The sequence below is a fragment of the Cajanus cajan genome, chromosome 6 (assembly GCF_000230855.2).
Source record: "Cajanus cajan strain Asha chromosome 6, NIPB_CcT2T_4, whole genome shotgun sequence".
Lineage (NCBI taxonomy): Eukaryota > Viridiplantae > Streptophyta > Magnoliopsida > Fabales > Fabaceae > Cajanus > Cajanus cajan.
In genome coordinates this window covers 53,845,030-53,864,177 of record NC_138522.1, presented here as the reverse complement: position 1 = coordinate 53,864,177, position 19,148 = coordinate 53,845,030, and the positions used below count along the sequence as shown (strand labels likewise).

General features: G+C 24.9%; 1 protein-coding gene across 1 annotated transcript; it reads left to right on the top strand.

Moving 5' to 3' along the window:
* Positions 1-17,513: 17,513 nt before the first annotated feature.
* On the top strand, positions 17,514-19,120 carry LOC109796394 (putative FCP1 homology domain-containing protein C1271.03c). The gene is made up of 6 exons (XM_020356070.3): positions 17,514-17,954; positions 18,039-18,120; positions 18,210-18,276; positions 18,365-18,535; positions 18,617-18,677; positions 18,762-19,120. The coding sequence occupies exons 1-6, from the start codon at positions 17,705-17,707 to the stop codon at positions 18,929-18,931; spliced, it is 801 nt and encodes a 266-aa protein (XP_020211659.1). The 5' UTR covers positions 17,514-17,704; the 3' UTR covers positions 18,932-19,120.
* Positions 19,121-19,148: the final 28 nt, after the last annotated feature.

Genomic DNA, 19,148 nt, shown 5'->3' with positions numbered 1-19,148 from the left:
TATTTTTTATTATTATTATTACATAACAAATTCGATCATAATTGAATTATTAAATTAAACTAATGTCTTGATAATTAAGTAACGTCCGATTTATTTTCTTATTTCAATTTTTTTATATATAACTAGGATGTATAATCTCATCCCACGAACTCAACACATTTAGAAGTAAATAGATACTTTGTGTTGTGATTATGCATTTTAGGTGTTAATTAAAGAATATAAATATCAAATTTTTATACTAACAACTTTTAAATGTTAAGTTTATTTGGTATAATTGGCGTTTAAACTAATATATTTGGGAGCAAAAGAGAATAGAATTTGATTTGCACTAGTACAAAAAAGGTGTACTACATCGGATATTTTAGGCTTTTTACGTCAGAAAACGTACCGACGTAGAAGTGGGAGACGTAAATTTTACGTCGGACCTGCAAACTCGACGTAAATTTACGTCGAACATTACGAAATCCGACGTAAAAAAGTAGTAAAAAAAAAAAAAAAAAACATAAGAACGTAGGCAGAACGGCCCGTTCTCCAATCAGAACGGCCTGTTCTGCTTGGAGAACGGCCCGTTCTGCTTGGAGAACGGGCCATTCTGCTTGCAGAACAAGCCATTCTGCTTCGTAGAACAACAAAAAAAACGTCCACTACCTATACAAATAGAACAACCAAAAAATCGAATAAAACAGATAGTCAGAGTAGCAATGCGAAGTAGAAAAGTGCTAACGAAATCTTGTTTCATACCTGAGGAACAACAACAATGTGCAAATGAGTAACAAATCCCTATGCAAAAAACAAAAAAACGATTCAGTAACAAAGGAGAGGGAGAGGGTTTACAGAGAAAAAAAACGAAAAGTGATGAAAAGTGATTGCGCGGTGTGCCTCGCGCTCTCTTATTCAAATTTGCGTCTTTTTTACGTCGGACCTGGTAGGGTCCGACGTAAAATGTCAAATCTACGTCGGACAAACATACCTCCGACGTAAATTGAACTTTTTACGTCAGACCCTACCAAGTGCGACGTAAAAAAATTTGCAAAAGTTACAAAAATATCACCGTATTTTTTTTACGTCGGATTTTCATATTTCCGACGTAAAAGGGGTGATAATATGCTTATTTTCTAGTAGTGTTGATTTTAGTTAAAAGAGCATGATGAAAATATATTTGGAATTTGAGAAAGTGGCAAGAGGAGGCATGTGGGTATATCTGTAGTGCTACAAGTTAGCATGAGAAGTAGTGAAAAAAGTGTCGGAAACAGCTAAGGTGAGATAAACTCTTAGGATACTTTCTTAGTATAGTTTTCCTTAATGGCCATCATTCATGTGATGGTTCTTGTTACTATTACCCATACCTGATAACAGACAATACGCCAATTACAGACGCACACCTATAATAATGAAAGACTATTGTCATCTACGTATCCCTTACTTTTTGTTAGATTAAACTTAAACTTATCTCTAATATATATACATGCTTTGGATCCATCCAACCATTCTACTTCAAATGGATATGTAATTTTCTTCAACCAATCTCTTAGCTTCTTTCCGCAGCAATAGCGAATAATATCTAATTCAAAATTAAGGAATATCGCTTTCATCCTTGACGCTTAGTGATAATATAGTATTCATACATTTCCTTTCCTTAATTTCACTCAACTCCTCTCCTGTCAATTTATCACTTATTACATTAACATAATTTCTTTTTAACAAATTATAAATTTTATGAAAATATCCTTACATTCCAATATTTTATTTGTTTCGATAATTACATGTAATTTATTAGTAGTCTAAAAGAATTTCAATAAAAATAATAAAATAAAATAATTAACTGAAAGATGCTTTAATTCCATCAACTGAAAAACAAGAGTGTTAGCATAATCATTTTTTTTTCTGAGTTAACCTAATCCTCTTCTTTATTATTCAATTTTTAGTAGTGTATAAAACAGAGCCTAATCATTTATTTTTATTTTGTTTTATACATGTCTCCTCCCTTTGAATGTTTAAAATATTTTTGGTACTAGATATGAGAAATTCTCCAAATTAATGAGAATCTTGATTTTTTTATTTCGTAAAACCCTAAACCCTAATAAATAAAAAAACGCAAATTTTGAATTTAAATTTAAAATGAAAGAAAAATAAATTAAAATCCAATTTCTACAAATCATTCTTTCCCTTTCTCTCGAATTTTAATTAAATAAAAATATACTTCATTAACGTATTTTTCTAATCTCTGTTTCTCCCCTAAAATCCAAACAGATGATAAAAGAATTGTCGCGCATATGCGCTAGATATTAAAATATTGCAACGAGGCTGTTAACTTTCCATGGTGTAGTGTAAAGTCTTGTTTGGTTTAATCTTTTTTTTAATTGTCACAAATCATAATGTTCTGTTAAGCTTTAATCTCAATATTTTTTAATAAGGTCAACTTATTATTTATTTAATAAAAATTAAACATTTTCCCCATAAGTGGCTCCAATTATTTGTGCTATAACTAACTTTTCAAATAATTAATTCGGATATTTCTATGATATCGTCATCAAATCGATGCGACGGGAATATTCTTTTGCCAGCTATAATAATCAAAATTATATATATAAAAAATATTTGTACAATAAATTATAGGTTAAAAGAATATAATTTTTAAGCATCCAAGTGACACCCACGTGGTACGTGTGACCAACAGTTAACTCCGTCCAAATTATTTGGACGGAAGTTCGACATTGCAATAATTTAAATTATTGAAGATCAAACTGAAATCAAAAATTAAAATAAGACTAAATTGAAACAAACAAATATTATAAAGGACTAAATTATAATTTTTATTAAATTATACAATAATTTGTAATATTAATTTTTTATTTAATATGTTTAAAATTTAATAAATGTACTGATTCAAAATTTAATATTTGATGAAAAATATATGAGTGAAATTAGAGATAAATAAAATTTTAATATAAAAAATAAATGTGACCAAAGTTAGAATTTTTTACTCAAATAATACTATTTAAAAAAAATTACCCAAATAGCAACTAAGCAAATTTATTTTTCCAACTAGTACCATTTACTATTCACGTTCAGAACAAGTCATTCTGATTTTAGAACAGACCGTTCTAGTTTAAAAAATAACACATGAAGAATGGATCAGAACGGGCCGTTCTGGATTCAAAATTAACATTAAATAATTTTTTTTTCGATTTTCACTTATCAAATACCAAAACTCAGAAACTAACATCAAATAATTAAATTTATTGAATATTAACATTATAAATATAAATAAATAAATTTATTAAAATTTAATACAACAATAAAGATCAAAGGTGGCGAAAACTGATTATGTTGTTCTCTAATGTTCATCTTTGTTTTATTAAAATTGAAAAACAGAGATGAACATTAGAGAACAACATAAATTTAATTTTGAATCCGGAACGGTCCGTTTTGATTCATTTTTCATGTGTTATTTTTTAAACTGGAACATCAGAATGACTCGTTCTGAACGTGAACAATAAATAGTGCTAGTTGGGAAATAAATTTACAGAGTTGTTATTTAGGTAAAAAAAAAATTAAATAGTATTATTTGAGTAAAAAACTCCCAAAGTTAAGATGTGGGAAGGAAATTCTCAATATACAATATTTTTTTTGAAAAATTAATAGTTTTAATTTTTTTAAAATATAGAAATAAGTTATTAGTGTAAAATTAAGTTTTTATGACAAAAATTTTATATCAAGTGTAATTCTCACGACATAAAATGTTACGTGGTGACAAAGTTATAAATTCAAGAAAATTATTTATAATTGATGTAGTTTTATACAACATAAAAAACAAAATTAGATGATAACTTGTTATAGAATATGTGAATGTTTTATGTTATCAAGATTTATGATGAATTTAAGATCGATATAAAATATTTAAAATAATTAATATAAAAAATTTGCACTGAAGTGAATATTAAATAAAAATATAAGATACATATTAAAAAATAATATAATAATTATCCAAACATATAATATTGAAGTTAATTTATAAACTAATTATTAAAGCATCTTTCATTTATTGAAGTTTATTTTTCATTTTTTTCTTGTTAATGTGAAAATGCATTATTCTCTTTTTATTAAGGATAAAGGTGGAGCTATTAACTAGATGAAAATAAATTAACGAGTTTTCCTAACTACGAGATATAAATAACTAAAAAAAATAGATTTTATAAGGCTTTAACCTAAATTTGTATATTTGTTTAAGCCTTCTTTTATTTACTGTTTTATGTTTCATTTAATATGTTTAAAGAACTAACTTGCTCTAAAAGCTTTTTCAAGTGCATGATTGATAACAGATCTTGTAAAAAAATCATCTATCTTATTAACTCAAATAAGCATGTGGGTCTATTTATGTAGACTTCATTGTAAGTATATATCAACATAAGATCATAGGTTGATCTATCATACAATATAATCAATTCTTTACAAGACATTTTTCTCAAAAATAGTTTTTTTTAATATCTAGGTTCTCTTTTTAAAAATCTATTTCAAGTAGGGTGAATTGATTCCTAAGTCATGTAGTTTTGAATGAGTTATTTTTCTTATCTTATAAAGCAAATTATCTCTGAGATAAATTTAATTTAAAAGATGATAAACTTTACATAAATGCATAAGGCTTTGTATCTTTGTCTTCATTGATACACTTCATTTTCTTTCATTTTTTTTATATTTATGTTTTTATCTTCATTGATTCCTTTTAGGTTTTAATCGTCTTCAATAAAACAATCACATTCATTAATAACAAATAAATTTAACATCCCATGTTGGTTCATTTAAGTATGATCATACATTTCATTATATTACTCTACTAAAAGGCCTAAAATGATCACTTTTAAGTATGTTCATAACTCATTATATGCCTAATTGCAAATTTTATATCCATATATTATTGCAAGTGATGTTTAATAATATTGAAATATACAACTTGTCTTATAAGAATCATGGTAACTTAAAGTCAAAATATTATGTATGCACTATGATCATTTGGAGAATTTTTATGAAACTCACAGAACAAATTATGTAGCAAATGGCTAGTCAATCTAGTACACCATTACTTCAATATATTCATATGTGAAAGACTTAATGTCTCATATCCATAATCTACAAGACATGACCATCAAATTTTTTTTTTGTCCATTAACACATGAGATCGATACATATACATACTAATCTCTATACTATTATTGTTTAATTTTTTTGTTAACAATATTATCTAACTAAAAAGTGTTTAAGACTAACGTTCTATTATCCAATGAAATTTCATGGCCAAATGTACTTGATGTCTTACGATATTGAATTTATTATTTTAAAAATTTTGTCAAAGTTCAAAAAGAAGCATTAATTAAAATGTCTCGTGTTATTAAATAAAAATAGTACAAAATTTAAGAAAGTTTGATGAGATAATATTGGCTTTAGGACTTACACCATGAGTTTCTATGATGAGGACCTGATAAGAAAAATAAATTTATTTATTTTTATTAAAAATGTGTATTGTACAAAAAACACAAAACTCGATCAATGTTTTCTTTCTTGTTAATTTTAAATAATTATAGATATTTCATTTTTTATCATAAATTTTTACATATATCTATATTTATATATATAATATTTGAAATACTTACTAGTTAAATCATTTTTAATACATAAATAATTATCAGTAAATAACATTCAGAAGGATAAATCGATTAATATTGCTTAAACAATAAACATATAAGTTAACAGTTCATTCAGTAAAAAATATGTTATATAACAGTAGATAAGCACCATTGATTAACGTAAACAGACACAACAATATGATTAATCAATCTGATTATGATTAGTCATCAACCTAATTGTAATGATTACTACATATAGTTTCCTCGACTCTCCAGGGTACCTAAAACATGAAGGAACAATTAGCCAAATAATTATCTGTAACAGTTTGATCCATTTTTGTGGTTGGAATCATTGTGTTTACATCGATGCATTTTCGTTATTTTCCCTTTTGATAAACACCTTCTTTCGTTTTTAAATTAGGAAGAAGTTAATATACGCCTAGTGATAAAATTGAGGTAGTATGAACAAATTTTGAGTTAAAATTTTGACACCATTATTATAATCATGATGGATAAAACAAAAATTTGGGAAGAAATTGTTATATTAATCTTTAAGATTAAGAAATTATAAAAGTAGTCTTTAAAATATAAATATATTTTTTGTCACTTCAGTTATATATATATATATATATATATATATATATATATATATATATATATATATATATATATATATATATATATATATATTAAGGTACACATTTCTTTTGAATTTTAAACTAATATAATTGTTAATATGCACTACTTTAAGAACTAATTTAATAAACTTCTTTAACTTCAGTAATTAATATAATAATGTCTTAAAATAAAAAAAGCAAGGTGAGTTTTTTTTTATTATTAAAAAGTTCAGGTAATTAAGTTTTAGGAGTTTCGTTAAAACATGTTTTAAGATTTAAATAATACATATGGAGTACTAATAGGTTATTTAATACAAAGTCTTCGACTCTACAACAAAAATTTTAAACTAACCTTTATGTAGATATAAGTTGCATTTTTACCATTTTTTTATTTTTCACATGTATTTTTATTCTTTTAAGTAAAAAATTAATCTCATTCTCGGAATTGTGAATAATTAAATTAATCAACCTTCGTTAGCTAATATATTATATATTTTGTGATTATTAATTTCTTTGTACTGTCTGCATGCATGATTATATTCTATGGTAAATATTTTCGTACATCAGTAAATAAAAAATGATAGTAAGGACTAAGGAGGGGAATATAAAGATGATACACAGAACCTTTGGAAAGAAAAAGAGTTCATTTCTTGTAGAAACAATTATGAAAGAAATTATGCTTAATTTAAGTATTTTTTATCATCATTTTGTGTATGAAACTTTGACTCAATTAGAAATAAGATAATATATCTATTTTTATTTTCAACTAGATCAAATTAAGATGTTAATTATATCTAAAAAAGATATATAAAAATCTTAATTATTGTACCTAAAATTACTGTTTTAAACAAAATATCATATTAAATATTATGTAAAATTATTGTGTGTATTATTTCTCCAGGATTATATTTAGTATTCGATATTCGAAAAATTTCAAATAAAATAAATCTTTCCCTTAAAATGAGTTTCTTTTAATCCTTTAATTCTTTCTAAAACCTGAAATATATATATATATATATTCTTAGTATAGTTATTTTAATATTATTAATTAATTAAAATATATTTTAGATGTATTTTACAAATAATTATTATAAAAAAAACCCTGAAGAAAGTTGATTTTGATATAAATTAACTTTTGTTTATCCTGTTACATCTTAACGTAATTTATTCTGGAAGATGTGGGCCTTTTGACACTTAAACTCTTTGGCCAGAGGAGAAGCAATCCATGGAAGCATTTCATGTGCATGTAGGTCTTTAGTTTACGACAACAATTCTGTGTCTTCAAAGCTGACTAATAGGAAGACGTACATGTGGTTCGACACTTAATTTCAAATGTGATGTGTCGCAAGCAACCATATATTAAAAATAAAAATAAATACAGCGGCGAATTCCTTTTCCATGGTTAACAATGCAAATGGTTAAAACTTAAAACTTAGTAAATTAAAGTGCCAACTGCAATTCAATGATTAATCCTAGCTGTTTCTGCGATCCAATCATTATCAAGTGTGAAGCATTTTGCCCCGTTTAACAATTTTCCATGGTGGGAAGCACAAGATGACACTACAACCACATTGAAAATTCCGTAACATCTCGATGCAAAGACCATAACCCCCAACACATACTTCAATTAAAGTCTTCAACCGTTCAAACTTCAAACTTCTTCAATCACAAGTTTTTAGTTCATCAGTTCATGTTGTGATTAAGACAAGACCCTTAATTAATATAATAGAAAGCTCACCTGAAACTCATTATTTAAACTCTAAGAACAACAAATCCTTGACCCATTTAACCGCCTTTAACATTGATGATACTTTTGTTTTTCAATTTGTAATCTGCTGCTCTTAAACTCTACACCACAAGTATATGTCCTGAATACGCCTGCACCTAAACCTATTAACAAAGGAAACTAAATTAAAGAGGAAGAAACGTTATATTATATATAATATAACCCTACTTTTGTTTATTAATATTAAAAATTAGTTGCATTTATTAATGAGAAATATTATTCCATAAATTAAGAACAGTAAAATAATTGGACATATTCATCACTTAAATTATTTAATTCATTGGTGGTATTTATGGAATAAAATTTAGTTTTACAATATTATCAATTTAATTATTTTTTTTCATTGATAAGTTGATTACTTATTTATTAATTAAATTTAAAACTCGTATTTACAAATATTTGTGAGTAATTAAATAATATTTATTTATTAGATAATTAAATAAATATTTATTTATAAGCGAGATGGAAGCGGGTTATAAAATATTCATACCCGCATATATTTATACCTTAGAATTATTTAAATACTTTTAATTAATAAAAAAATGATCTAATCTAATTTTTAGTATGAAAATATATTTTTAAATTATTTGTTTTTAATATAAAAATATGTTAAAAATGATTTTTTTAATATAAATGTATGTTTAAATATATTTATTTTTTATTTGTTATATTTTATTTTAACAAATATTCATATATATATACTGACGAATACTTGTAGATACATATAAAATTCTTCAATAATCATTTAACGAAAGCCCATATATAAATACATATAGATGTTGGAGGACTATTACACATTCGTATTCTTTCATTATCATTCCTAATCTTGTCTTTTCATCTCACTTTTTTTTTTTTTTTGCTTTCCCTACATGTTAATCTTTCATTTCATTTTTCTATTCATTATAACACAAGTGAATATTTAAAGTGATGAAGTCTGTGTTTAGATTTACCTATGGTTAGCAGTAGCATAAGCTTGTTGAAAAGATACTGGTCCAGCATTTATTTTGAAGCCGAAGACTGAGCCCAGTCCAACTGATGACTATCGCAAAGTGATAATGGCCCATTTACAATTACAGATAAACTACAAACCTGATATGAGCTTAGAGCGGGCCCATCTTCTTACAGTTGTACAATAAGTCAATAACTAACGAGTTTTCAATACATTATATTTTTGGTATAGGAATACAATTTATCTTTAAATTTAAGCAAGAATTACAAGTAATAAAAATGGTATGGGAATACAATTTATACGAGCTTAGAGTGGGCCCATCTTCTTACGGATGTACAATAACTAACAAATTTTCAATACATTATTTTTTTGGTATATAGGAATAGGAGTACAAATTATTTTTAAATTTAAGCAATAATTAAAAGTAATAAAAATGGTTTAACTCATGGATCTACTTTGGATTTTTTTTTTGGCATAGGGATACAATATATATATATATATATATATATATATATATATATATATATATATTTTATTTTATTTTATTTTTTTTTTTTTTGTAGACATGTATGAAAAATAATATGTTTACTTTAAGAATAAATCTTGATAAATTTATTTGACTTGACAACTCATATTTTATGTCAAATTTCAATTATTTAGCTATTAAAATTTTTTAATATATAAATTAAATTTATATTTAAAAAAAATAAAAATATTTAATATTTTATTTCATCAATTTAAAATGACAAATAATTAATCATAAAACATTTTATATATTAATTTGAATTTATATAACATAGTATCGTATTTTTAAAAAAATTATAAATTTATAAATTTATCTATACATTAAAATTTATTAATTTAATAATTAAATCATTAAAAATTGATTAAAATAAAAATTATTAAGTAAAATAAAATTTTACTAAGATTTATAGAAAATGAATCTATCATTTTCTCTCACTAACCTTATTTTATCACTTCATTATCTCTTTGCATATTCATTATTGTACCCCAACCCAGACTTAAAACTTTCGTTTATCTCCAAGCAAACCCGAATTAAAAATCTGAAACTCAAAAGTTTCACTTGACAACAAAGGTTAATAATGGTTATTTTGTGTATGAAAATGTTAAACCAAGAAAAAGAAGAAAAGGTCATAAAGGTTCAAAATTGGATAGCAAGTGAAATGTAGGAAAGGGTAAGTTTACTTAGCACTAGTTGCAATAAATAAACACGTCTCTGTCATCAAGAAACAATTTTAAGTGAGAAAATAAAGAGAACTAATAATGTGTTTTGATGAAGAATTTAAATGGGATAATTCATTTATTTGAAGAATTTCAAATTCTTTGAGGTAAAATACCTTGTTTGGATGGAGAATTAATAAAGAATTTGAAATTCAAGCATTTGTAAAATTCCTTAAAATAGTAAAATTTGAAATTCTCCCAAAAAAAAGTAAGAATTTGAAATTTCTCATTTTTTTCTCTTATTTCACTTATATATTTTATCTTATCTCTTACCTCTTCAAGTTTTTAATTATTAAATATTAAACAATATTTTCAAAATTATTAAATATTATCTAATATTAATTTTTAAATTTATTATATATTTAAAAATTAGCTAATATTTATTTTTATAAAATTTAATTCAAAAATTTCAAAATATAATATATTTTTAAAATCAATTTTATCATGGTAGGATCAAATTATTATATCCAACTTAACAATTTAAAATTTAAGAAATTTGAATTGACTTATCCGAACAAAATATTTTAAGAATGATAAAAATTGAAATCAAAGTAATTCAAATACCAAGAATTTAAAATTCCTTGAATTTGTAAAATCCCTCATCCAAACACACCATAAGGCAAATTCTGAAGCAAAATAAATATATCAAAATTTATCTCTAATATAAATGAGGGGGGTTATAATTACACCGGTGTAACTTTTACCAAGTGTTACACCACTCAATAACTTTATATTAAATGTGAATTTTGTAAATCCAACCGCTAGATTAAAAGTTCATACTACTTTATATGTGTATATCAAATTTTGTTAAAATTGAACAACAATTTGAAGGTGATCAAAGTGTTCATATTTTAGTGTATTTTGAAATGAATATATTACGTCAATTTTGTTTTATAAAAATGAAGTATCAAATCATCTTGGATTGATATAATATTTTTTATATATGATTTAAGAGATATGAACTTTCAATCTAACGGTTGAATTTACAAAATTCGCATTTAATATAAAGTTATTGAGCGATATAACACTTAGTAAAAGTTACACCGGTGTTATTATAACCCCCTCAATATAAATATGAATATCTATCTAGAATTAAAGTGTCGAGGCTTTTTCATTACCTATTATTTTTAATAATATATCCTTTTAATTCATCAATAAAAATATATATAATTTTGGCTTAAATATGTTTAAATTATCTCGAATTAGCTCGATTTTTAGATTACTACTTTTAATTTTTTTTTTGTTTAAATTACCTGACTAATATTTTTTTTTCAATTTAGTATATGACGTTAGTCTTCTCTTTGAAATGATGACGTGACAAACAAATTTCCAAACTAATTTTTAAAAAAAGTTTAAATATGACGTGGCAATTTACATGGAGAATGAGGTGGCCATGTGTGCTGACATGGCATACATTGTTGAAAAATGACGTGACAATCCGTTTGTCACGTTATCATTTAATAGAGAAAACTAATGTTAGGTACTAAATTGAAAAAAAAATATTATTCAGGTAATTTAAAAAAAAATATTTAAAAGTAGTAATCTGAAAATCGAGCTAATTTGAGGTAGTTTAAACATATTTAAGCCTATAATTTTTAATTTTTAATTTTTAATTTTTAAAATTAAAATTAATATTATTTTAAAATAAATTATAAATAATTAACTCTTATATATTAAACACAAATATTTATTTCATCTGAAAGTGATTTTAGAGACTTTTCTTTTATGAGAGAATTTTTAGAGAATTTTTTAAATTTTTTTATCTAATTTAATTTTTATTTATCATAATTATTTGTAAATTAAATTTTAATATTTTAAAATAAATTATTAATAAATAAAAATAATATTATGCTATAATTTAAATTATTTATCATAAATTTAAAATATAATTTATATATTGCAACGTGAGATTGAAGTTCAAATGACAAAGATAGTCGTAACGAGGATCGAACCTAAGTCCTCATGTTTTTAACTACTCCAAGCCCTCCCCACCCAACTACTAGGCTAACCCCCATAGTTCCGCTATTTTCAGGTTTGGTTCCATCATTTATAAATGTAGACATATTGTATACAATTTGTCAAACTGCATGGTCAATTTTGTTCCGATATAAGTAAATCCTTAGTGATTTTTGTTATATTTCACCTTGTATTTTTCACCACATTATCAATAATACCAGTTAAGGAGGTATAAAAAAAATATTGTTGTAAAAAATATAATTTATATATTTTAAAATATCTATTTATACAAATTTTAAATATAATTTATATATTTAAATATAATATTAATATATTTATTTGTATAAATATTTTATTATATATTTTATTTATATATAATAAATATTTTACTTATGAATTAAACATATTAAAACACTAATAACTATATTTACACTAATTTAAAACTATTGTAATTTTTTAAAATTATTATTTTAGTTCATAGTTCGCCAATAATATATTTAAAAGTGATAAATTTAGACAATCATACACCACTAATGATATTTAATGTGATGTTTTCATTAATAAAGATATTAGTAGGTGAATTTTATGCGATAGTATTTAACAAATTTTTAACAAAATTTATGTATAAGAAATAAAATATATTTTTTTAAATTATAAAGACAAAAAAATAAGTCTTAAATATGATGGACTAAAAATAAATTTACGAATATATTTAAGTCTATAATTTATATGATAAAAGTATTTATTTATAATAAATTTTAATATAGACTCAAAAGATATTGGTTCCATTTAACTTTTTGTTTTTTAAATTAGCTACATATAAAATATTAAAAATAAATAAAGTGACATGATTTGGCCCAACAAAAAATATATAGCCCGTGTAAAAGTTAGCCAAACTTTATTCTCTTTTCAAGCTTAACTCAATAAATTATGAGTTAATTAAATTTTTTTTACATTGACAATCAATTATATTTTTTAATTGTGTTATGTCACTATTAAAAGTAAATGTGTTTAAAGTGACATGTCATAATTAAAATATATAATTGGTTGTTAGTGTAAAAAAAATTTACACTAACAGTATATAGGTAATTAACTCATAAATTATATCGATTTTCAAGTTTAGTTCAATAAATTATACAGGTAAGTTTGACAGCTACAATCCATGATGTTATGCTTGTTATGTTGCCACTACATCAACCAATGGTTAAAATTGTAGTTTTATTCAAAAATTATCTAAAATTAGTTAAATAAAATTAATTATGACTATTTAAATTAAAGTTTAATATACGTTGTCTGTATAAAAGTTTTTATTCTATCAACTAATAAAAAATCACCATTCATATAACCTTTTAGATAACTTTTGTAAAAGAATAAATTCATAAAAAAAAATAGTTTGTGATTAAATAATTGTATAAAATTATTTTATAATGTTAGTTCATAGTCATTTTTCTCTTTAAATTAATCCTGAAAATGAAATCTAAAGTTATTTAAAGACTAAAACAACTATTAACTAACAAAAAAAAAATCTATTTTGTACTAAAATGAAATTAAACTAAAACATTCATAAAACGTGCATATATAAAATAAAACTACATAAAATAAAGTAAATTGTTGAATGAGCATGAGAGCCATCATAATTGAAACAAAACAAAACAAATAAATAAACAAGAAAAAATGTTTCAATATCTTTTAACGTAAACACTATCCTTCATGCGTGAAGATTTTGTTGCATTTCATTTGTCACTACCAAAGAATTTATTTAGTACTTCAATTATTAATTTGATACATATAAAATCATGTTTAATAATGGAAGTATTTATATAATAAAAACAATAGTAATAAATAAACAAAATAATTTGACGCTTAATTTATTATTGGGTGGATATAAAGGGACATAAAGGTATCTCCAATGGAAACAATTCATTTGAGTTGCTTCATGCATTGAAAAATGAAAAAAGTGGTCTCTAGCATGCCATGTCGGCATTAAGCAACTCAAACACAAATTTACACCAATGGTAAGAAACTTTAAGAAATTCAACTTTTAAATTTTTTTTCAAATCATTTATGAACCAAATTTATATTTTTATTAAAAGGGATATTATTTCTAATCATTTACAAGAAAAAAATACACAATAAGTAGATATTAAAAATAAAATAAAACAATAGTAAATACATAAACATTATACGAAATTAATTTTTGGCTCAAAACCTATTTTGGTCCCTTATAATAATTGTTTGTTTCAATTTAGTCTCACTTTTATTTTTCGTTTCAATTTGGTCCCAAACTAATTAATTGGTTTCAATTTGGTCCCTAATAAATTAATTGGTTTCAATGTGGGACTTTCGTCCAAATTATTTAAATGGAGTTAACTGTTCGCCACGTGGATGCCACGTGGATAACAAATTTTTTTGAAAGCAACTGGAACCAGAACGGGCCGTTCTGGTTGAACTTTTGATGTGTTAATTTTGCATCCGGAACGGCCCGTTCGAGTTGCAAAATTAACACACTAAAAGTGCAACCAGAACGGCCCGCTCTGGTTTCAGAACGGGCCGTTCTGGTTCCAGGTATTTTCAAAAAAATTGGCATCCACGTGGCCAACAGTTAATACCGTTAAAGAAATTTGGACGGAAGTCCCACATTGAAACCAATTAATTTATTAGAGACCTAATTGAAACCAGTAAAGGATGAAATGACATGGTATTTTTTCTTGAAATCATTAACGATGTACCCCAACAACAACCTGTTCTTGAAGAGGTAGAACCTGAAGTAAAAGAAGAAGATACATAGGACTAACATTTCACCACACAACTATATGCGGGGACAGATCTAAGTTAATCATAGTGAGGGCACTTGCCCTCACTAAAATTTTTTTCATTCTTTTTTTTATATATAAAATATTAATAATTTTATAAAATATATATTATTAATTATATTTTAATTATGTTTTTATATCTAATATAATAAATATATTAATATTTTTTTATATTTTATTTTATTGTTTAATTGTTTTTTATTTTATGGTAAAATTATCTTCATTTTTAATGAAGAACAAATTTACTTACTTCAAGAATAAGTTTTGATAAATTTATTCTATTTAATAATTAATGTTCTATATCAAATTTTTAAGAATTTAATTTTTAAATTAAAAAAAATTCATGTATAGATCAAATTTATAAAAGTTTTTAAAAAATTAAAAATTATATGATACTTCATTAAATTAATTCAAATTAACATACAAAATATTTTTGTTTTAAACGAATGTAAAAATTTAGAGGACCCTAAAAGAAAATAAATTAATAATTTTATTATATTTATCTTATTAATTTTTATCATTTTATTCCTCTAATTTTAAATAAGTTACAAAAAATTATAAAGTGATACTTAAATATTTATTCAAATAGAAAGAGAAAAAGAAAAAGTTATTACTCTATTTATAAGATAATTATATTTTATAAAAATAAGTAATTTTAAAATTTTTACCATAATTTTTTTTTTCAAAATTATTATATTTTTTAATAAAATTAATAAATAATATTCTATTCTCAATTTTGGAACGGGCCGTTCTGAATCTAGAACAGGCCGTTCTGGTTTCAGAACGTCCCATTCTGATATACTCTTGGTGTGTTAATTTTGCATCTGGAACGGCCCGTTTCAGATGCAAAATTAACACACCAATAGTGCATTCAGAACTTATGACCCGTTCTGGTTTCAGAACGGACCATTCTGGTTCCAGGTATTTTCAAAAAAATTGGCATCCACGTGTCATTCACATGGCATCCACCTATGCATCTATATGGCATCCACGTGGCCAACAATTATAAAGAAATTTGGACGAAAGTCCCACATTGAAACCAATTAATTTATTAGGGACTTAATTGAAACCAATTAATTAGTTTGGGACCAAATTGAAACCGAAAATAAAAGTGGGACTAAATTGAAACAAATAATTATTATAAGGGACCAAAATAAGTTTTTAACCTTAATTTTTCATCATTATTATTTTGAAACGTTCCCAAATATGTTCAATAAGATCTGCTTAAAATCTGGTAAGGAACGGTTATTTGAGGAAGAAACTTTCTTTCTTCTTCAAGCAACTCATGTTACCACGTCAGAATCCTTCAATGACAAGAAACCGGGACTTGAGTTACTTCATGAGACAAGTAACTCCCATTGAAGTTACTCTAATATATATGAATTTCAAATTAAAGGAGAAGGGCTAATTTTCAATAGGAAGTGGTAAAGGCTTGTAGTTGCAACTCCTGGTATTCTAAGATTTCCAACTAAAGGACTCTTTGGAAGACACGACGGGTTTAATTTAACTCATCTTTTAATACATGAATAGTATTTTAAAGAGTAATAATAAGGCTAAGAGGAGTAACATTTGAGATTTCCAATATCAACGGGGTACATTGAATGTGTTAAATATTCATCATTTAATAGGAGAATATTGGAATACGATACGCCCTGTTTCCACCGCTACCTCTATATAAAGCTCCTACACTTTTTTTTGGTAAACATAAAGCATGTACATTAATATTTAAGTTAGATCATCATTGTCTTACTGTAATATTTCTTACCGAAAAAAAAATAAAGAAAAGAAACATATCAACTTATTTGCAATTTATTTTGGAAAGAAAGACGGTTTTATTTAGTAGTATTTTATTGTTTAAATTCCCTTTTAATCTTTATAACGTTATTTTGATCTCTCAAAATTTTAGTACTAATTTAATTATCTAATTTTTTAAATTAAATAATGTTAGTTAATTTTTCATGTCATTCATAATTAATAGAAAATGTTGTTATAGACCATGAGTGATACATCTACACCATTAGTTATCCGTGTAGGAAAATAATAATAATAAAATTTAAAAATAATTTTGTTTTAAGATATTATAATTTTTAATTTTTAAATATATGTAGTAAAAAAAATAATGTTGTTTTTTACACGAAAATCAATGTCACTAAGTAATTACTTAAGTAGTGTTACTCACATTTCACATAAGTTTTGTAGAAGTTATATATATATATCCTTCTCAATTCGTAACTATTAGATCGACCTTACTAGTTCACTTAATATTAAATTAAGGATCCGGATCCTTTGACTTTGAGATATCAAAGTTATAGTAACTTAACACATCTCAATCGTTAGATTTATAATAATAGATCAGATTGTGACACGTGTACAAAATATATTTTAACTTAAATGTACACGTGTCACAATCTGATCTACTATTACAAATCTAATGATTTAAATGTGTAAAATTACCCTAACTTTCCCCCTCCAAAGTCAAGGGATCTATTTCCTTAAATTAATATTACAAATTTACAATTAAGTCAAATTCTTCACAAAAAACAACACTTCATAATATTGATAAGACGGGTAACGTTTGAGATTTCCAATGTTAATTAATTCAATGGGCTTAATATTCACCATTCAATTGAATAGAAGAGTAGTTCCACCGCTAGCTATATATAAATCACCTACTAATATTTGGTTCACCAAGTATCAACACTTGAATATTTTTTCTGAGTATGGCAGGAAAGAACAAGAAACCCATTTACGATAGCGTTAAGTTTAGTGACTCTGAGGATGAGTTTAAGTACGAAACAAGTGACTCGGAAACAGAACTGGATCTTTATTTAGAAAAGCTGAATCTTGGGCCCAAAAAGAAATTGCTTGTTATGAACTTGAATGGGCTATTGTTGCACAGAGTTCATCTTTCTAAAAAAAGTGAAATTCCAGAGTCTCGTGAAGCTGATGGGAGATATAGAAGCTATCTAGGTATATACATTTGATGAGCATGTACTTGTTTTATATTTACTGATTAATTTGTGATACTTTTTAAAATTATTGTGATATTCGTAGTTTTTAAGAGGCCATTTAGTGAAGAATTCATGAAATTCTGCTTGGAGAGATTTGAAGTGGGTATTTGGTCTTCGGCGATGGAGTAAGTAGTATGCTTCTTGGAATTTATTTATTTCTTTAATTCCATTGTTTAACCGTGTTAAATATTATACAATTTTTATATGTAAACAGACACAATATAGATGATGCCTTAAATTATGCCATTGGTGCATCTAGAAAGAGGATGTTATTTATTTGGGTAAGCAAGTAGCAATTTTTGTATAATTGATTATATGATATGTGTTGCTTTATTTTTGAATTGATCGGTTGATAAAAAACTTGTGTAGGATCAAGATCAATGTACTAATTCTGGGTTCAAATGTAAGGGGAATGCTCGAAAGCCTATATTTTTCAAGGAGTTAAGGAAAGTATTTGAAGATGTAAAGAAAGGTGGTCCATTTTCTGCTTCAAATACTCTGTTGATTGATGACAATCCCTACAAGGCTTTTTTAAATCCTGTATGTACATGTTATTTATCATTTATTTTGTTTTTATGATTTGAACTTATGTTTAACAAATTTAATTGCTCTAACTGGCAGCCTAATACAGGGATTTTTCCTGAGTCATATGATCCCCATAATGATGCTGACAGAGCATTAGGTGACATGATTCATTCTTTTGATTCTCAGTTTTTAATTTATTTTCTTCATGTTTTTTTGATAGATTTTGTTATTGTGTTTGTAGATCCAAAGGGGGAGCTATGTTTGTTTCTGAGTCGTGTTGCTGAGGAGGCTGATGTTCAGTCCTATTTGAAGGATCATCCTTTTGGTCAAGCTCCTATTACATCTGGTCATCCTGATTGGGAATTTTACTCCACAGTGAAACAGTCTCTTTGCCAAAAGCGTGGATATTGATATGATTTATATTATATATAATTTGGAACTGGACTACTTTTTTTTTCTTTTTTTTTTTTGTATTACCTACTTTATTTCTCAGATATTAATGTATGTTTTTTGCAGTTTGTTATAATTTTTTGTTTTGAAGGTTTAAAGTTTAAACCGTTTATTTAGTTTATGCGAATGAAATGAGTATCTTCCTTTTAATGGTTTTATATATGTATTTAGTATTATT

Excerpts from the sequence above, each read along its gene's own strand:
- LOC109796394 (XM_020356070.3), top strand. The coding sequence starts at position 17,705 with ATGGCAGGAAAGAACAAGAAACCCATTTACGATAGCGTTAAGTTTAGT. Across the intron at positions 18,277-18,364 it reads AGAGGATGTTATTTATTTGG|GATCAAGATCAATGTACTAA; the intron begins GTAAGCAAGTAG and ends AAACTTGTGTAG. Across the intron at positions 18,678-18,761 it reads TGATGCTGACAGAGCATTAG|ATCCAAAGGGGGAGCTATGT; the intron begins GTGACATGATTC and ends TTGTGTTTGTAG.